This window comes from Maniola hyperantus, chromosome 5 (genome assembly GCF_902806685.2).
Source record: "Maniola hyperantus chromosome 5, iAphHyp1.2, whole genome shotgun sequence".
Lineage (NCBI taxonomy): Eukaryota > Metazoa > Arthropoda > Insecta > Lepidoptera > Nymphalidae > Maniola > Maniola hyperantus.
In genome coordinates this window covers 4,871,067-4,893,276 of record NC_048540.1, presented here as the reverse complement: position 1 = coordinate 4,893,276, position 22,210 = coordinate 4,871,067, and the positions used below count along the sequence as shown (strand labels likewise).

At 36.2% G+C, this 22,210-nt stretch overlaps 2 protein-coding genes across 6 annotated transcripts in view; one reads left to right on the top strand and one right to left on the bottom strand.

Moving 5' to 3' along the window:
- spg (dedicator of cytokinesis spg) overlaps window positions 1-22,210 on the bottom strand; it is a 75,769-nt gene that overhangs the window by 21,683 nt on the left and 31,876 nt on the right. For all 5 annotated transcript variants that reach the window (XR_011236799.1, XM_069498935.1, XM_069498937.1 and 2 more), the window contains exons 6-9: window positions 6,100-6,214; window positions 1,917-2,201; window positions 650-856; window positions 332-431 (exon numbers count right to left, since the gene is read on the bottom strand). Coding sequence is in view for 4 of the 5 variants with exons in the window: in XM_069498935.1 (XP_069355036.1) it covers window positions 332-431; window positions 650-856; window positions 1,917-2,201; window positions 6,100-6,214 (707 nt within the window). In the remaining variant the exon portion in view is untranslated. The remainder of the gene's footprint in view (window positions 1-331; window positions 432-649; window positions 857-1,916; window positions 2,202-6,099; window positions 6,215-22,210) is intronic.
- Window positions 15,635-22,210, top strand: part of Inx3 (innexin 3) — a 31,879-nt gene continuing 25,303 nt past the window's right edge. Inside the window, exon 1 of the mRNA XM_034969052.2 lies at window positions 15,635-15,921. The gene's annotated coding sequence lies outside the window, so the exon portion shown is untranslated. The remainder of the gene's footprint in view (window positions 15,922-22,210) is intronic.

Genomic DNA, 22,210 nt, shown 5'->3' with positions numbered 1-22,210 from the left:
GAATCAAAATAAGTCCACATTGGTAATGAGTTTACTGTTTACGTCATAAAGGCTATGAAAACTGCGGATTTGGCGTCTTTAAGGTATTATCTGCTGAAGTGACAAAATAAATGATTATGAAACTTAACTACCTTTCATACTTCCAATTAGGGTTAATTTTTCGAACGCTAGATAAACTTTAACTGATGGATAAATCGTCAGTTTTTGTAAGTATAAATAGTCAATTTACTCGTCAAAACATCTAAAATTTGTTTGACGAATCGAAAATCGGCCCTAAATTTCTGTATAACAAACTCATTGGTATCATCAAATTTTGTCGATCAATTCTTACCATAATTTGGCTGTCCAGGTAAGATATTGCACTTATTCGTTTGTTTTCGTATTAACATGTCATGTAACTGGTGAAAATCCTTCTCTTCACATTGGTATACCTGAAAAAAGAATCACAGTACTTCAATTATTTTTCTAGGACGAAGTACGACATCACTTTCGATTATTAAAAGAAAGGCGGAAAACAGTGTTTGGTGGCGCTCTTTTGAAATTGTCTATGTCTTATAGTAGACGTATACAAACTGGCTGATGGATTGGTTTCGATTGGAGACCTGGTATGGCCATTGCAGGAGCATATAAAATGATTTTGCTACTTTACCTTGAACGTATACTCCTTTTCAACAGTCTGTGGCTCAGGTTGTCTTAGGAACTCTGCAAGGGGTAACACTCCGGCGCCAAGGGGCCTTCTGGCAACGGGCCCTCGCCTCTCCCCCGTCCCGCTGCCGCCCGCGCCCGCCCATCGCCCCACTCGTATCACCCACGCGACTAGCCATAGCTCACGAGATAGATCTGTACTTGAAAGGTCCTGTAGGTACAAACGATCAAATTAAAACTCAATTAATCCTTGCTAAACTTCAATTTTACAGAATGATAAAGTTTTTTTCAAAAAGAGTAATAGCCATGTTAATCACGACTAAAACCCCCTTTCCCCTCCAACTAAGCGTAAAGCTTGTGCTAGGAGTAGGTACGACAATAGTGCAACGGGTGGGGTTCTAACCGCCAACCTTTCGGATTTCAGTTAACTGTTGAGTAATTGAGACTTTAAATGTCGTATACAAAATTCTAATGAACGTTCCAAATATTAGTGTTGGAAGCATTGATTTAAGTATGTTGGAAAGGAGCAATCAGTCGAAACTGTCGCGTACTATAAGATTTGGAAATCTAGAAAATGGCACACGATGATATTGGTACAAACTTAAATGGCGCAACGTCATACTACGAGTGGCGATGGTACGGCAAAGTACCTACGATTTTCAGAATTGAGGATAGTGAGGCTGAAGATTAACGAATGAAAATGTACCTGTATCGTAAAAAAGAAAGGAACGTGTAGCATCAACGCGTGTAATTCTTTTCATTTAACCTAAAATTCATTTTAACAGACTTATTTTACCTAGCAATCTTCAAAGAATCTAAATCGCAAATATCCACTATAAATAACCGCAACGTTGCAACCTATTGTAACCAATTATTACGATGCAAGAAAATTCCAACGATCACCGCAACAAATTACTTCCAACATTCACTACATTTGCATTCAGAAAATACATCCATCAAGAATTACTAGATATGGTGATTTAACTGAAAATATACCATTTTTAAGCAACTACTTTATGGAGGAAGTTTTTGAAGTATCTTGCGAGTATTCTTTGTTTATTACCGTAGTTAGAAAACCCAGCCCTCGCTATACACACTCTGAACCTATCAGATAATGGCTGCGCTTCGGAAGCTATAACAGCAGTTCTGCTTCAACACCCCCCGCGGTGGGACCGAAGTCTCTCATACTGCACATTAGTATGACGTCACCAGTGTTGTGAAGATGTTGAAGCAGCCTGTATATTGATACTCGTGTCGTTGTTTATACTCACCGCAAACAGCGTGCTATTAGCGTGCAATCTATCCACGTAGTTTGAAAACCCATCTCTCGCTATCCGCACTCTAAACCTCTCAGATAACGGCTGCGCTCTTCTAGCATCGTGAAGCCATAATAGCAGTTCTGCTTCGTCACCCCCCGCGGTGTGACCAAAATCCCTCATACTGCACATGAGGTAATGAGACTGGACTGGAGGTGTAGTGATGTTGGAACTGTTCGTGAGTGTGCCAGAGTTGAAACTGCTTCCTGAGCCGCATGCTCGACGTAATGTACCACGCCACTGAAAGAAAGAACAACCTCTCAAAAAAATCCTGTATTCTGTGTATTGACCTAAACACGAATAATAGCCACATGATGCCATCAGACCATGCCCCATATAAGTGACAAGAGAGCGGGTTATTTTTTAGTCCATAGAATTAAAGATTATAAACGTTTTAGTCAGCAGTTAAAGATGCAGTCTGTAAAATATGGATTTTATTAAGCTGGCTCTAGTAGCGTACCGAAAACATGCCATGTCATTTAAATTTACGTAAACGTCTCAACTTTTATTCTGCTATTGAACATATTCAGTATAATTTCAAGATTGGTTGGTCAAATACTAATTTTGCCACAAATTGAAACTAGTTACAAAAAAATCGATCTCAATTAAAAACGCAGTAAGTTAAACGGTTGTTTTATCAAAATTACTCATTTGTTGCAAAAAGTAAAAGCAAATGATAAAACATTTCGCAGCCACGTTGATTGCAGCTGACACAGATCTGGGTGGCATTAAGAAATCTGACCTCTTGTATCGTGACTTACATAAAAGGTCTACAAAAGGCATAATGCTGTAGCTAAGTGAGATTTGCCACGTCAATGTAAAAGGATATTGCCAATCATATCAGTGCTCGGATAAAAAGAGCAAAGTCGACTCGAGTGGAAGAAACCTTTTTACCTTATTAGGCGCTTTCAAGATATTAGGTGTGTGGGAACTAGTAAACTAGCCTTTCCTGGCTACTATTATTGCACAATTTATTTCTTTGGTCTTTTTGGATGACTTATCTTTGTAGTTGATGATGCCCTAACTTTGTACCTACCTATCTACCACGCGACTTCGTCCGCGTGAATTTGGGAACTCTTTGATTTTCCGGGATGAAAACACCTAAACTATGTTGGTCTTCATCAAAGTTACTTCAAATATCAGTAGATAATTTTTAACGTACCTATTTCAATTTTTTATCTAAACTAAAATCAGGTTAGATAAAGAATTGGCTGTTTAAGTTATCTTTATTAGTCGCAAAACCCAAATTAATGGGCCATTTAAAATTAAAGTGAATTGGATTCGATTATTTTTATATTCTTTCGTTGTTTTGGACTATACACATCTGCCGGATATCAAATTACCATAGAGGGTTCGAGGACAATACACATAAAGGCATAGGAATAGGAGCTAAAAATGGACTTTTAAGGTGGGCTTGATTTTTGCATTTTGTCGAATTAACCTAAGTAATATTAGGAAGAAGTATTTCCAGATTTGGATTAAAAAAGATCTACGAGAAGTAAAAAATTTTGTGACTTGGGTAAGGTAGGTAGGTATAATGTCTCATCAACAGCCATACTAATAATCTAAATATATAAAAGGAAAAGGTGACTGACTGACTGATCTATCAATGCACAGCCCAAACTACTGGACATGCAGATAGCTATTATAACATAGGCATCCGCTAAGAAAGGATTTTTGAAAATTCAACCTCGAAGGGGGTTGAAAAAGAGGTTTGATATTTGTGTAGCCCACGCGGAGGAAGTCACGAGCATAAACTAGTATTATTATAAATGCGAAAGTGTGCCTGTCTATCTCTCTGTCTATTACCTTCTCGGGGCCCATCCGCCTAAGCAGACTTTGACGAAATTATTTTTTTTGACAGCGAAGCTTGCGTGATACATCCCGAAGACATACACTACACATGTGTATCGGAAAGATTTCACTATTTCAGAACCTTCTAGGGTGTCTAACTTCTAATAACAACTTAAAATCTAACTAACGTGACTAGAATATTATAGATGCCTATTTAAATAAATGTTTATTGTCACCATTGCTCATGACCTTTGCATCGTACTTATCTATTTAACATATTGTTTGTTGTACCCTTTTATACCTACTATACAAGTTATTAAGAAGTTTTTGTCTTTTCAAGGCCTCTAAACGACATCTATCAAAACAAAGTTGTACCTACGGAGAATCGGTTATTCTGTAATTTTTCACTGTGAGCTGAGCGACGACGAAAGGCGACACATTGAATTATCTTCACCATCACTTACCACCAGGTGAGATTGCAGTCAAAGGCTAAGTTGTATCTGAATAAAATAAAATAAACTAAACCTAATAATAAAATAAACTAACTTTATTGTATCGCGTATTTGGAAAATTCAGTAGTAGAACTCTGAAACCGAGCAACCTCCTTCGTGGTTTCTTCAATCTGCGCGACATTGGCGAGGTAAATTGTGCCGTGGTGGCACTACCAAAAGCCACTAAGCACGAAACAAAATCTTTGTCTCGTTTCTATCGCTTCTATCGTCCACATCAAATTAGGAGCTGGCGAACAATACGGTGTAATTGGTAAAAAGTCAATTTTACAGGAGCACCTAAAAAAGTTTATTAAAAGAAACTTTATTGTAATTGTACGTTTCCATTAAAATTACGATCTTTGGACTAAATTTTAGCACAGTAGGCAGTTTTGCTTGGATATAAGTTCAGATTTGTATGTAATGGGACATTCGGATCAAAGAAAAAAAATCATCAGAATCGTAACTACACGGTTCTGTTCAAACCTACATTTCCATACAAAGCCGTGCGCAAGTAGTGTCGTATGGCGTAGCGCATTGTGGTCGCGTAGCTTAAAGTCTACCTTTAGTTGTTACTTGATCGAAAAATATACTTATTTTTAATTAGCTGATTGACCGGTTTGGGGTTACAGTTACTAATCACACAACCGAGTACCGGAAAATATCCAATCCTTAGCATTCCAGTACGATGTGAGACCGGAGTGCCAGTTCTAAGTTTTTCGTTCTTATCTAAATATAAAGGATAAGGTCTGACTGACTGATCTATCAACGCACAGCAGGCAGGCATGCAGATAGCTTTTATGACGTAGGCATCGGCTAAGAAAGGATTTTTCAAAATTCAACCCCTAAGTGGGTGTAATAGGGGTTTGAAAGTCCAAGCGGACGAAGTTGTGGGCAAAGCCAGTGTTTAAACAAGTTTCTTGACAAGCCTTGGCGCAGTGATGAGCGCTTTGGTCTTATAAGTGGAAGGTCCCGGATTCGATTCTCAGCAATTAGAGGGATTTATATTTACTTCATTGTCTCTGGTCTGGTCTTGTAAGGCTTTGACCGGACCTAGTTAAAAGTTTGCATCCTGCAGGTAAACACGTACAGCCAGAGATTTAGCGTTCAGGTACGATGACGAGTGACGTGTAGAAATTATAAATCGATTGGCGTTCTTTAAAAACTACCATACCCCGTTCCAGGTTAGCCCACTCCATCTTAGATAGCATTATCACTTTCTCATAATACAGCCTACGGTGATACTTTATACAGTCTGCTCTAGAAACATTGAGAGGGAGCAATCCTGCGGGTTCACAGGAGCGTCCTGCAGAAGTTGGAATAACTTTAGTTGTTTTTCTTGTTTTAGTTCTTAGTCGAGAGTAGGTGCTAATGACCGTAAAGCCGGCTCGTCTGCAAACATTAAGGGCGACGTCTCATGTATGTAGCTAGGTATTTACACTATGCCAATACAGTCAAAGCTGATGTGGTAGCCTAGTGGTTAGGACGTCCGCCTTCCAATCGGAGGTCGAGGGTACGATCCCGGGCACGCGCACCTCTAATTTTTTGGAGTTATGTGCGTTTTTAAGTAATTAAAATATCACTTGCTTTAACGGTGAAGGAAAACATCGTGAGGAAACCGGCATGCCTGAGAATTCTCTATAATATTCTCAAATGTGTGTGAAGTCTACCAATCCACAATGCCAGCGTGGCAGACTATGGCCAAAATCCTTCTCATCCTCTTCTTCTGTCGTGAGCCGGCGATGGGTTGATCATGATGATGATGAATACAGTCAAGGGCTAACTTTTTTTTTAATAGATAAAGCGATGACTTGTGAAGGAATTTAAAAAGTTATGGGTGATAATAAAGTTCTTACTGCCGCAGCACGCTCGGCGCTCTCCGCGTGCACCCTGTACAGCTCGACGAGGCTCGTGTCCTCCGGGTCAACGGCTTCCGCGCCGCGCCGGGGCACCAGTTCTAGGCCGAGCTTTCTGCAACAAGGAAAATAAAACATTTGTAATATCGCCCGAGACTAAGGTCGCATTGCACCAACCTAAAAAATGTGTAGTTAAAGGAGATTGCCAATATAATTGTTATGTCACCATGGTTTTAATTTTATTTTGCAGACAAATAATTACCTTTTTATATTCTGCAAACGATTTCCATTTATTCACCCTGGTTATAAAGAAATCTTATTTTTATGTTGCTGACATTGAGGTTATATTTAATAAATACTTCGTCAAAATAAATGGATGTTTACGATTCTAATTGTAATTGTGGATATTTTCAATGATAGGGTGAAGAAGGAAAAGTCGAAATAAAACACATAATCGTAAAAAAATAACACATTTAAAAAAAAAATTAAGTTTTGACACGATGCCACAAAATAGGGCCCGTTCACGGGCAATCTCCTTTTCTATCCCTATCCTTTTCTTGTCAACTCTGGGCCGTGCAGGAATAAACTTGACAAAAAGTGACAGCATTACAAAACTTAACTAAACCCACTAAACCAGACTGTTGCAAGTGAGGTAAAACGGGACAGATTTATTTCGCTGACATAAATCTGTCTTATTCTGAAAAAGTCAAAGTATGTTCTGATCTCATTCTAAGTTCAAACTCTGGTCATTTTCAATTCTTTATTTATTTTACCTGTTCAAACGTAACCACGAAATCATTTAATTTGATACTGTCCAAGCATTAATTTATGTTGATATGAAGTCCTTTAATCAAGAACAAAATAATGATCTCCTATAGGCAAGCTCTCGTTACATTTTACAGAACTTATCGCCCTGTGTTAAGTATACGATTCTTAATCAAAATCATGACTTCAGTGACTTCGTGTAGATCTGGCAAGGAATTGAAGCATAGAATAATAATGATAGGTTTCAGGTGCCATTTGTAAGACCAGACCAGACCAGTAGGTAACTTAATCGGTATATTGTTATAGGTGCTGAGTTTTGAATTTAAAGTAGGTGGCTAGTCATATTTTGCGTGACTTTTTACACGATGACTATGCAAATATTCGCAAGATGACGAAATAAGCATCGACTGAATGGTTTGGCAACCATGTCAAAACACACGTAGTTACTCACATCACAGGTCAATGAAGTAAATACCCATTTCCAAGTTTTAAATGGGAAAACCGCAAAAGCTTAGGCACTTGTAAATGAAAGATACCTACAACCATTATTTGCCTTAAGCATATATTTTAAAGATCCATATTATGAATATCGCAATTATTGTAATATATTATGTCGAAAGGGACGCAGTTCCTAAAAAACGGTAACATTATTCTAATGTTTTAATCAATGGCACAATTGGGGAAATTTTAATTTTAGTAGACTTTGCATTCGTTATTAGGGAAATCAGTTCGAAGCAAACCGCCTAAATACTACTACTTACTAGGGCACAAAAGTACGTGTCTATAGTGAAAGGAATAATTGGCCGAAAGATATGTCTAAGTTTTCAAATGACAAAATATATGCATTTTATTCCCAGGTTGTTAGTAAAATAACTTCAAAATATTATAATATAGTCAACGTTAAAAACGTATACACGTTTGATTCCAAGTAAAAAAAAAACAAAACCATGCAAATAGGTTCCAACACGATGTGAATATTTTATTATGAATCAGAAGGGATTCTGAGAATTTAAAGTTGCAACACCTAAAAATTTTGAGCCAATTTTTTTTTTATTGCACACTGGACTCTGATTAATGATTATTTATACAAAATACTAACAGGATCCGGTGAAGGCGGACTAAGAGATTCAATCACTTCTTTGCGGAAGCCTGAAGCCTATTCTATCTATCCTATCTATACTATCCTTGCAGAAGCAGAGCATCAAAGAGTGAATTAGAGTGAGGCAACTCTCGGTTTGATTTAGAATCGACGATACCTATTATGTCGAATATTAGGTTATGGTGCTGTAAAATAATAAAAAAATAGGGATACCTGCGTCAAATGCACTAACATTTGCCGCCTGCCAGTGACGTCGAAATCTCGACGTTTTGTAAGAAGTTCCATAACTGCCGTGAACTGTGCTTCTACTAAAACCTTAGGGTTTCGCTTGGGCATCCCAGCTGGAGCATTAAAGCATTTCATTGCTACCGTAGATATGCTTCAGCTTTTCCGCTAAGGCTATTGAAGAGGTTAGATGCTCAGACGACACATCTTGTAGAGAAGATAATATACCTAGCCACGATATTGTATCTACTGGAACAGTAAACCCGAAGGTTGGCAGTAAGAATTTCCGATTGAATTAACATATACTTAATAGCGAAAGCTTTAATTTCAGAATATAACTGAAATCCTAAACCAATTCAGAAAGCTATTTGCCCTTTGCTATATTTAATTACGTAAGTATAGCAAATAACACTGCAATTACAGCAATTCCCATGGTTTCATCCTAACCAAAGCTGTTTAGTACCTAGTTGTACGTAATTTTCTTGTCGATATTCTCTCTGTGACTCGAGGCGCCGAATTCAAGTAATGATATGTTAGAGACACACAATTTTAGAAGTCAAATTAGACGATAAGATGATAATCGATCACGTAGCCGCCATTGTAGAATGAGCTTTCAATCAAGTCACGTAGAAAAAGACAAATATCTGCATGACTAATGTATAGAGAATGAAATACGATCTTTATAATAAAAGCCGGATCGTTGCAATTCTCTTGGCAACGTTTAACTCTCAAAGACATGTTTCCATTAAACGAGACAAGCCTTTTAAAACGTAACTTATATAAAGAAAGGTATATAATGTGAAACCTGAATTCTTTGGCAACGTTACGCGACGCTAAAGTTTTTTAGCAAGGCAAGTAGGTACCTACCTAGTTTTGCCAATTGCAATGTTTTGACCTGATACGTAGGTACTTGGTCGTCATAGATAAAATGCATGCAAATTGCAATGCATCAGTTACAGCACAATGTATTTATGAAATGAATATGCTTCTTATTTACATAAAGAAATTATGATCTAAAATTTGTATGTTACGAATATAAAATAGATAGATGGCGTGAATAATAATATGGTTCGGGATGATTTCAAACTTGTGAAATGAAGAAAGAAATACTTGAATTGTGGTGAATTCTCTCTGCGTTTTCCTCATTGCTGCTGCCTTGATTTCTATTAATCACATACCTAATGATAGATGCTTTTTTCTCGTGATAATAATGCAGTGGGCTTCCACTTTCCAGGTACTTCCGCCTAATGTTAATAAGCCTATGTCAGTGAGCTGTTAAATAAAATTATGTAGTAACTAATTAGATTTTGCATTCGGCTTGCAACAGAAAATAAACCAGTTTCGAACGACACTGGGATCGCGTAAGTAGTGCAGTCGTAAAATTTTAGGATGTTATTAAAATAGTGTCAATTAATGAACATAAGACGATGATGACTTCTGATTTGCCACAAGAAAAGGATATGTACCTTTTATGTGCATCGTAAAAGTGGTTAAACCAGTTTAGATAGAGCAACAGTGATTGATGTCGCGGAAATGCCTCGAATGTCGGAACACGACGTAGACCGTAGCTACGTATCGATATTATGATCACTTAATACTTAAATAGTAGCCCGTACTGCCCAGGTACAGAAGGGTTCAATCCGCAATGTCGTTTAAATAAACAGCGACTCTTTTTATGACACTAAAAAGTGCAATTCAACTCGCACAGCGCTGCAGCCTAAAAATTATATCAACGCCTCTATCGCGTAAGCTCGTAGAGTTACGCGAGTGCTCTCGAAGGGGCGCAGTGCCGTAGGTAGGTAGGTAAATGTCTCGGATCACGTTAGGTACCAAGTTAGCCCGGCCTAATATGATGTAACATTGATCAATTGTACCTAATGCCATGCTTTTAGATTTTTTAAATGAATTAAAAAAAACATTTAATTAAAACTATTAAATGGAAACATTTCGGTTAGTGCAACAAAAAGGTAAACAAACCAGTTCGGAGCGACACTGGTTGATGTCGCATAACTGCCCATGCCGGCGCGGCAGCGCACATGACGTAGATGTATCAGAATATGATGCAATGTTGACCCCTTAATGCCGCAATGCTTTTTGATTTATTAAAATACTAGCTGATGCCCGCGACTTCGTACGCGTGGATTTAGGTTTTTAAAAATGTCGCCCAATCAGATTGTCGCACTGTAGCCGTCAAAAGAGTGGTGAGTAAATATTGTCAGGACAGGATTGTTTTACAAGTATTGCTTGCTTGGTTGCTTGCTTTTCCTTGCATGTCTAGAGCCGAGCATTCCTCGGAGGCCGAACGGTGTATATCGAATACTGCACGTTGTACCATACATATTTGTCTATTTTGGCGGATTATCACGAAATGAGCTTTATTCTTATGCTCTTTTAAATTTTTAGCCATCTCAGCAATATGTGTTTTCATTTTTCAAAGTATACACCACTAGATTTCGCCCGTGACTATCGCGATACATAAAATATGTATATAATTTATAGTCCAAAAAAGCACTCGTGAAAGATTTTTTAAGGGCGACTAGTTTCGGAGACTACCTTCTACATCGAAACTTACAAACTTTATCCCATTATAATATTAGTGTAGTTATGTTTTTTTAATAGTAATAACGAATTAGATAAATAGGCTATGTAAGTTTTAAGGCTGGTTAGGCAGAATTAAACTTTCAGCTTCGGTACGGTAGATAGCATAAGTTTAAATGTTTGTTCTTACATCACATCGAGTTTCAAATCTGAGATAAGGCTAGTCAGACGTCTAGATAACACGACAGTGGGAACTGGTAAATCAAGTTTTGGTAGCGTTTCAGCACATTGAACTTTGGGTGATTACGGCCATTAGTTAATATTTGTTTAAGATTTATTGCAAGCTCTCAAGTCACGCTATTGATATTGTGCCGGAATATCATTAATTAACTATGATATCAAGCTGTGATAGCCTAGTGGTTAGGACGTCCGCCTTCTAATTGGAGGTCGGGGGTTCGATCCCGGGCACGCACCTCTAACTTTTCAGAGTTATGTGCGTTATTGTAATATGTACGAATTGTCAGTTTAAGTAACATAAAAATGCAACTCCTCAATATATCGAATTAGGTTGCCTGCACATCGGATTGAAAGAGAGGTGATGCAAAATTATGTAGGTTAGGTAGTTAAGCAATACGATTAAGACAATAGTATGTAAGATTTCTTTATTAGTATTGTTAGTCCATAAGCGAGAGTAGATCATAAGCCGGCTCTCAATAAACATCTTTCACCGTTGCCGCATTTAATTATTACCATACGGCCACAACATATCTCATGGCGACCCTTGCCAGTCGGTGCATGCCTAATCTAAGTGCGTGCACCGGCTGGGCACCGATCAAGAAGAAGACTACACAATTTTCAAAAGAATATCAAGATTCAAGACTCAACTAAAACAAAAAGAAGAAAATAATTCCACGTCCTGTATGAAACACTAACATCAAGAAATAAGTTCAAAAATGAATCTCTTATGAACAGAAGACAATCTCAAGCTTCATTGATCGGCCCAGCATCATCGTGCGTCCAGGGTTATCCCGGCCACAACTAGGAGGTGTCCAGGGTATTCCCGGCCCAGTTCGAGGAGTCCAGGGTGTTCCCGGCCCATTAAGATGCAGTAAAGAAGAGGCGCAGACTCCAGACCTCCGGACCTGATGACCAAAACCAGTCCTGACGACGACGGCGACTACACGGCGGTCACGAAATTGATTGATAAAATGCGTCGCTAATAGTTAAAGTAAGTGCAATTTATCTCTCGTAATGGGCAAATAGGTAGAATGTGTAGGTATTGTAATTATTTTTTTGGGTAGATAATTTAATTTTGTACGTATAGATTAGGAGAATATTGGTAATTTTTTTAATAATAAATAATACTTGCTCCACTATCTACTAATAAGTTCCGTTCGTGCTTTATTTGTAAGATTTTATATAGTGTGTAGGATAGTTTAAACTAATAATAGATAATAATTAATAAATTAATAAGTAGGTTCTTACTTCTTTCGTAAATATTAATAATTCAGAAAATTATAACGGTGTCATCGCGTGGTCAACGACACACGCGTACCTGAACGTTTTATATTGTTATACGAGACAATGGTTTTGCTCGAGATGCAATTTGCAAATACAAGGAAATGAATATGAAATAAGGAGAATTTTTTCCTTACAGACGTTTTTCGTCTAGTTTCGTGCTAGTTTTGACGATATAAGACTATACCGGCTTTGACAAATTAGGACTCTGCAAACCAAAGGCTTGGTCACCCTTCGGCTGTAGAAGTACTAGGTATAAAATATACAATTATTTATTTTGGGATTGAGACATACTGACGTAGGAAGATGATTGTTATTTATTTGTTCGAACGCGATATTTAGCACATATTTAGTACCTCCTCATTCAACTATATATTTGTCTAGACTCTTGATCATTATCTACCGCGCTGGTGTTAGTGAAAGACCTAGAATTTTTATGAAAAGTTGAATGTTAGTGAAAGAAATAAGTTTGATGAAGATTATAAGTGTTATGAAAAATGCTCGCAAGCATGTTATGTTTAAATATTAATTAGGAGAGTACGCGCCGCGTTTGTTTATTTGTTTATTTATTTGTATTATGTGAAGAAGTAACTTGAAAGGTAGATGAAGACTAGGAGAGGTTTATTTTGACTGTCCAGGAAATATAAATACCTGAGATGTTTACTCAATAATAGGTATTATTATGGGTTATAGAATAGAAACCTTATATTTACCGTCTTACGACGATGCTATACGACAGCTGTATACTTATGATGACGACGATTTGATAGGTCAAAGAATCTTTTGAGACAACTAAGTCGATTAGTGAAATCGATCGAAGTTAAATCCTTGACTGCACTTAATAGATTACGATTTTTCTAGTTATAAGTAAGGTTGAAAGTATGCCCATACGAAGTAAGAGATAAGATAAATTGCACTTGAGCACAGGAAGTAACGATAAAAAAAATGTTTCCTTACATAATTTTAATTTTATTTAGCATTCGATTTTATTTTTGTGATTGTCATCATCTTTTCTTCTGATTCGATGTAGCGTCTAACATTTTTTTCTTTTAAGGGGAGGGGTAACCGCATACATTTTCAGAGGAGTTGTAATATGTACGAATTGTCAGTTTAAGTAACATAAAAATGCAACTCCTCAATATATCGAACTAGGTTGCCTGCACATCGGATTGAAAGAGAGGTGATGCAAAATTATGTAGGTTAGGTAGTTAAGCAATACGATTAAGACAATAGTATGTAAGATTTCTTTATTAGTATTGTTAGTCCATAAGCGAGAGTAGATCATAAGCCGGCTCTCAATAAACATCTTTCACCGTTGCCGCATTTAATTATTACCATACGGCCACAACATATCTCATTATATCACTTGCTTTACCGGTGAAGGAAAACATCGTGAAGAAACCTGCATGCCTGAGAATTCTCCATAATGTTCTCAAAGGTGTGTGAAGTCTACCAATCCGCACATGGCCAGCGTGGTAGACTATGGCCAAAACTCTTCTCAGTCTGAGAGGAGACCCGTGCTCTGCCGGCGATGGGTTGATCATGATGATGAACTATAGTCTCATATTTATTATCCATCTTATAACAGGGCCTGACCCTATTTTAAGATAGAGAATAATCAAATAACCTTTATTAAAAGGCAAAAGCTCTTTTCAGTAGAACCTGCTTTCTGAATCGGTTACCCTAATTATAGCCTCCTGACATTTATGTTACGGTTTCAGTTTACGATTCAGATATACCTATCAGTTAGTGAGTCCTTTTATAAAAATCCGATCTACTTAGATTACAATACAGTCATATTAAAAAGATAGATAGGTAGGCACTTTTAAAATCCAATTCTTTCAACTTTCTATATAAATTCTTATAAGTATCCGCTGTCCATTGTAGGTATAATCTATCTCTAGGTATCTTTGATTTATTCTATATGAAAAGAATAGTGTGAGACGCTATGCGGCACCGATCCGTGACTAGTATGAGCCATGCGATTTACTTTTATTTTTTACAAAAAGTAACATTCTGAACACAGGTAGAGCGGTCGAAATGCCTAGCCAATGACAGTGCAGCTGACCTCAAGTCCAGACAAGACCTCTCTGGACAGAAGATTATTATTAATTATTGAGATGGCTTGTTCGCATCGTCGGAAGGCGAGAATGCACATTTGTATTCATAATGTTTAATTGATATCACATTTTTTTGATTAAGAGAGCTAAGATGTGTGTGGTAATAAATGGTAGGTATAGCAATTATTGTTAGAATGAGAAAAATGTTTACCACATATCAGTCTACAATTAGATCACGTAAAAGGTTGTATGTAGGTACCTACTAGTTATTTACAGGGAATAGTAGTAAAGTATAGTGATTAAATTAAACTATTGTGATCCAAGAACAGGTTTCTTAACAATAAAACATCTGATTAATAACCAAGCAGTTATAGATAACTCAGGTGGGTACGATTTAATAAAAAAAAACCAGTCATGTGCGAGTCGGACTAGCACATGAAGGGTTCCGTACCATCGTACAAGAAATAACACTTTTTCTTGTTTTTGTGACGTACCTAACCGAAAATTTACGGTTTTCACATTTTTCGTTTGCTTTTACTCTCAGAATACAAAATAATACTAGGTATAAGACATTGCTACCTGCCCATGACAATAGGTCAACACAACGCACTTACCTATAGTTTTTGATTCCCTTGAAGGGTCTTGACAGACTGACAGACAACGAAGTGATCCTATAAGGTTTCCTATTTTTCGCTAGAGATTCGGAACCCCTTAAAATAGATCGATAATTTAATTAAAATAATAATTTAAAATGTAATTATTTAAAGATTTAGCACGTGAGTGGTTATTGAACTCGTTTAGTTAATAAATTTATTTTTATCTAATAATCTACTAATAGGTACCTAAGTAGCGGTACAATACCGTTTAAGTTATCCTCCCGATCAATAGGCATAAAAGTTTATGGACTGGCCAATTAGGGGTTTGATATATCACATGTCAAAGAATAGCCGTATTCACGAGAGTTGATTTTTTAAGGATGAAGTAGGTGTGAATAAACAAAGAAGAAGAATAGAATTAATATTTCACAGTCTGACATTATAATAGGAGTGATCAATGTATTAATTAAAAGCCGCGAGCATTTTTCACCCGTTGCAATCAGTAATCATACTTATTCATAACCGCTTTAAATTGGCGTACAAAACTTCGAAGCATCCGACACGGAGAAAACGCAAGAAGTCAAGATGGACAGAACTCGTTCCCCGATGGATTCTCGAGACCGACTACTGTGCACTCAGGTTTGGGGGAAGAGAGACGGCCGACATGGGTACCGTTTCAGGCCTCAGAGTGAAAGAGACAGCAGTCGGTGCGCACACGCTGCCGTTTAGTAGTGAATAGTGATACAGGCGCGAGTCGACGCTCGAGCCGACCGAGTGCGCTTTCCAGTTCGCGTTCCCGAGCCACGAGCAGCTGGTGTGCAGCGTGGCGGCCGCTTTTGCCACTCGTTTTACTCCAATAATTTAGCTTCACTAACCTAACGTATCCCGAATAATATGACGTAAAGCTGACGTGACTACGTGTAGTCGCCCGCACTGCTGTGTTTGTTGTGTTGTGATACGAAAAGAAGTGCGCGTTTTAGGAAATCTCAGCGGGTTAAAATAACAGTTACTTTTTAAAAAGGTAAGCTATGTTACAAAAGCTCAGAATGTATTGAGACACGCTTAGCGGCTATCGACGACGGAGGAATGCAGTTTGACGGCATACATATGAGCATGTGCAGGAACAAAAGCTTCGTGCACAGTCATCGAGGCTTTTTATTTGCCCCGCTTTCTTGTGAGGGCGGCTGGTTAGAACATGACAGATGAAGATGACTATAGTATACAGGTTATGAATCAAACAAGTTACGAGGTGTTAAGTCTCCCACAGGTAGCGGTTGCACTCATTTACCTGTAGGACGGGGATGAGACGCTGCGCCCCTTTGGGCCTTTACCGAGAAATTCGTGATCGTGAATAAACTAGTCACTAGACAACGAAACGTTGTAATAAATATTCCTGGATATTAATATGCATTTCTAGAATATTATATCACATAATATATTAAGAATAGTAAATATATATGAATCAATCATAATTCACAACAATAGTCTAATAATCTAATTGGTAAGTAGGTACCTTATTCAACATCATTTTAAATTATAAATTACTAATTAACTCATTATAGATAAGTAAGTAAAAAACTTGCTTAATTATTTATTCAGAAGAAGGACAATAACTAAGAATGTCATTAAAGTAGTTTAGAATTTTAACTTTAATCTTGTGTTCTTGTGAGCAAGGGAGTCTCCGCAATATCCTGTTTCGAACCTTAGTACCTATCCTCAGTATCCTCTATTAACTATGCCCACTTATTGCAGGTTTAATAGTAAGTTCCTAAGTACATAATGCCCACTTCCCTGTGACCTTTGTTACAATTTTATGCTTGACCTTCCTTGTCTACGCATTTTTTTTAATGCAATGATGTTTATATTATGATAAAATTATCGTGTCCTACTAAAGCACAGTCATTTATCAATAAGCAGGTAATTCTTCGATATTTTATTTAGTTTCCTAATACTGTATTGGTCATTCTTCTTCGGGGCAATTTTTCTTCAACTGAGCAATAAATATGACATTTCTGAATTTTTCGTACCAATAAGAAATCTGTTAAAATTCCTCAGTTAGGTTATCTAACGATTGATAATCATCTTTAACTTAATCGGATTTGATTTTTTAATCTACTACAGAATAATAGAAGACAAAAGGCCAAATTAAAAGAACGATGTAGCACCAACGTATTTTAGTACCGATTAACTAACCCGGATACATGTAACTCGAAGTTAAAATAACGCATTCGGAATGATAAAAAAAACTATTGTACAAAAGTAAGTACAAAAATCGTTGCCTTGTTAATAGTTTTTCTACAGATTTCTTCAATGTCAGTACACATGGGTATAGAGTGGGACTGGACTAATATAGACATTAAACAATTACGATCTGTATCAGTCGTGACTTTGAACAAAATCTGAAACAATCTTCTAGTATCCTTAAGACTAATGGCGAAATTATATACGTAATTATTGTTTATTTCGATGTCGGATCGATATAGCACCATAATTCAACTTTCATTGGTGATATAAGTAGTACAATAGCTGGTGATTATTTATCATGCTTTGCTAAAAACAATTCATATCTTTAAATTATTAAATAATTCAGTAAATTGATGTTTTGAAAAAAGCAACCTCGCTGGTAAAAAGTACAATAAAATTTCCAAACCAGTTGTAGATTTACTTGACGATTCATATTTTAATATATTATACATATTTATTACTATTTCTATTTCACCGTCTAATTGCATCGTAAGATTTGAAAGAGGGTCTTGCGATGAGATTGGGTGCTCCGCTATTACGTTAAAATCTTTATCTAGTCAGCAGTAGGTACCACTCAATAATAAATTATAAAAACCATATGTTTCAGTTCCCACGTTCAAGTTCATGTATCTTTTTCATAAAGAACCTGCTTTGGGTTCTTTGTTATTAAACGCTATCTATTCAAATTCACTCCGAGTGAAAATTACGAATTCCCGAAACTTATTTAAATAACAAATTACAATACGCAAGACGCGACCAGAAAACAATGTGATGTTTTTAGACAGCCTTTCCCATACTAAATACTAAATTGTAGGCTGAGTGACTTTTATGACTCTCTTTATTATTTTAAGAGCTTAGCTATGAATTTATTATCGGTAAGCCTAGATTAATTTCTCGGTATTAAAAATTCAGCTATTAGAGACAATATCTCATCAAAGCCATCAAATATGAATTTATAAAAATAAATGAATAAGTACAAACTGATGAAGTTTTTTAGTATAATATCTCATCAAAGCCATCAAATATGAATTTATAAAAATAAATGAATAACTACAAACTGATGAAGCTTTTTAGTATTTTGAACTCTGTAGTCTGCAACATAATACTCTTGTGCTACCTTTGCAAAACTATTTTTAAATTTGAAACTTTGCAAATAAGATTTTTCAGAGATGATAATTTATATGAAAACTTTAAGGAAATATTTCTTAAAAAATATTCTCAACTAAATATTTGAAATTCCAATTCAAAATATTATTTACCTACTGAACATGAACATTCGGGGCGAAAGCTTATAGTTTTCATATATATGTTTTAAGCTGAACGTGAACAGTAAACAGGGTAAATAAGTCGGTAAGAAAAATCCTTATCTAAACAAATATGAATAAGTGATACATTCAGAATGTAGTTCATCGCACGGGCAATGAGCATATCTTAAACAGGTCACAAACAAGGGATTCTTGTCACGGATAGTGCGCGCCACCTGCATAGCGATCCCGAAAGCACGATAACCCGTACACTACATGAACATCTATTTATTAGACATGACAATCCTCTTGATTATTGACAGAAAACCCTGCTTCACCAGCTGACAAAGAAAAGATAGGGGCTGGCGAATAAAATGGTGCAATTGCATGAAATTAAAAACAGCTAAAAACTGAATAAAATATGTTGAAAACTTTACTGTAATTGTACAGTTTTTGATAAAAACTACGAACTATGGACTCAATTTTAGCACAATTTTAGGCTGTTTTGACTACTGAAGATCTAGCTAGATATTTATGATCAGGTAAGAATCCTTATTTTAAAAGAATTGCAGTACATAATATTAAGTCTAATGGGATATAGATACAAGTTCTACACTGTAACTTTGTTTTATTGTACGTTTGTAACGTTATTAATTTTAAATGAAAAGCAATAATTTAAAGATCGTTTTGTTTATTACTTTTTACAATAAAACCTGTTAAGTACCTAATTGTCCAAATTTTAATAATTCTCAATATCGATTACCTATTTCAAAACCGGTTATTATTGATATTAATAGCTGATCAACAAACTCGACCATTTCTTGTAACGACGATTACGTAAAATCGAAAGGCTGTTGATTCTTCCAAGAAATTAAATGCAACGATATGGTTGACACTAATTACTAAATAGTTAATACATGTTTTACGTCATTTCTAATTATGGATGATTCTGAAACGATTTTTTTTTTTAAACATACCTAATGTAAGTTTTGTAGGCTGCACGTGTGAAGAATACGGAGCCATGGCCGAAAGTCAATCCTACGTTTATTAGCATGGCTTTACTGTTATGTTTACTTATTAGTTTATTCATCATCTAAAAGTTTTTACTTATTTCGTCAGCAAAAATCTACAATACCTACTACAATCATATCTATTGGTATTCGTGTTTTATCCTACTTAAAAGCAAACAGGCGCGTTAAATTCTGTTAAATTCTAAATTTAAAGTCTACTCTTTGATTTTCTGGTGTAAAAAGTACCCTGTATCCGTCTTTGGGATGTGGTGTGGTACTATCTTTGTACCAAACAGACGATGCCCGCTACTTTAGATTTCTCAAAATACCGTGGGAACTCTTTGGTATTAAGCGACAACAGGGGACAACACGTAGCTTATGTGCTTCCCCGAGATGCAAGCTATCTCTAAGTACTAAATTTCATCAAAATAGGCTCAATGGATGGGCCGTCAGAAGCTAACAGGTAAACATACACACTTTCGCATTCATAATGTTAGTACGGATTTACCTAATTTTATGGTCTGTTACTTATTTCGGAACGACATAAAATCTCGATCCTTACGAATCGTGTCATGTATTACATTCTATAGAATACGTCGAGTCAGCTCTTTGTTCACAAAATGAATCACATAGATACTCGTAGTTCGAAACTGATATATCGCGTACGCACTATTCAGTAGTTACTCGTTAAAGTAATTACAATTAGTCGTACAAGTTTTTCAATATGCGACCGATGTTTTGATCAACTCATGCGCAACTATGACCTTTGGCTTTTGTATAACGGGACATCTCACAGATAATAATTATACCATTGACATTAAGCCAGCTTATATTATAAAAGAAAAATATACATTTTAATGTATATATAACGGGTACATACCACGACTAATTTTTGTTTTTATTTGTCGATATTTCATCTCAATACCCGTGCAGGTCGTGGTCACGACGGGCAATTTGGTTGAAATATCGACAATAAAAAACAAAAATTAATCTTGGTATGTACCCGCTATATACATTAAAATATGTCATTAAACCACGAAATAAGCTTAAAATCGTTAAAAAATATATATGTATATCTACTAAGTAACTAGTAGACAAGAGTATGTAGGCAAAGTCATCATAATTATTTAGATCAGAAAAGATCGTTACTATACATTTAAAATAGCCGTAAGTTTTGATAGTTAAGACAAAGAAAGGTATTTGAACTCTAGGAGATGACTGCTGTCCCGTATGGAACAAAGGCACTTTGCAATACTTGCAGTGAATTTTCCCTTTGATATATCGATTATAACATTCAAGAAGGGCGGGGTGTAATCACTTTTTTCACCTTTTGGACTATTATCATATCCATTACTAGCACAAAGCTCTTGGTTGCAAATAAGAAGGGGAATAGCCGAGTGTAAGAAACACACATCTGTATTATTATGAAATTATATATTAGACCTACTTAAAAGTTTGTCAGCTTATTTCTTTGTTGGTTGTTGAGACGAACTGCGCATCAGAATATGTCTGCTCCAACTTTGGGTCCTAACTATATAATCAGTCCACAATAATACGACAAAAAGCTTGACCTAAATTTAAACGATCAAGTGCGAGTCGGACTCGCATATGAAGGGTTCCGTACATCGTATAAGATTATGTACCTACTAATAATTATTTTAACTCACCTATGTAGCGGTCATTTTGACTTTTTTATTTATTGTTATAGCAGCAATGAAAATTTCAATTCAACATATTACGGTTCATGAGGTCAGCTGACACAAAGACAGACCGACGGACAGCAGACGCTTAGTAATAGGGTCCCGTTAGTACCCTTCGAGTACGGAACCCTAAAAAGGTAAAAGGAACCCTATCACAGTGTGATACTCTATACGATTGAAATGTATCACACGCAATAACTCATCAGCTTTGTACATGCCACAAGAAACCCAAGACTTAGGTATAATGGAACCGCAATCTAGGTTTCGAAGCCAATATCCGTATGTTTATACGAGATATCTCGAAAGCCCGTATCATGGCGAAGGACGACGGATGCGATAACTGGTAGGGAAGCCCATCTGGATTTATCTTTTCCACACCCATTCTCTGAAAATTACGTAGTGCCTATATTATTTAAATAATTTTAACTATACATACATAGGTAGGTATGATAAAACAACACGTTCTTTAGGTTTTGTATTTTTAGGGTTCCGTACCACAAAAGGAAAAAGAAACCCTTATAGGATCACTTTGTTGTCTATCTGTCTATCTGTCAAGAAACCTATAGGGTACTTACCGTTGACCTAGAACCATAAAATTTGGCAGGTAGGTAGGTCTTGCAGCACAAGTAAAGAGAAAAATCCCAAAACCATGAATTTGTGGTTACATCCCAAAAAATAAAAATATAAAGCGATGTACGATGGTACGGAACCGTTCGTGTGAGATCTTTTTATTTGTGAGGTATTTTTATTTTTAAATAACTAAAAACTAAGGACCGTCTATCAAGCTACGTAACTATCATTTGTTATCATGATAACATCTTTACATAAGCCTATAATACTTATTATAAGCCTGTAATAATACATTGACTATAATGAATCGTTTAATAGCTTTAATAACTTGATTATTAACTAAATCTCATAAGTAATGGTATCTTTTCAAAATGCGTATGTAGGTACCTACCCTTCCTCCGCTTAAAATATTTTAAAACCAATTTTCAATTTCTACGCTGAATAAGCATTTCTTGGTTAGGTAATTTTCCCTGGAAAAGGCCATTTCAAAACCGAAAATTAAAAATTATATCTATACTAATATTACTAAGAAGTAAAGTTTG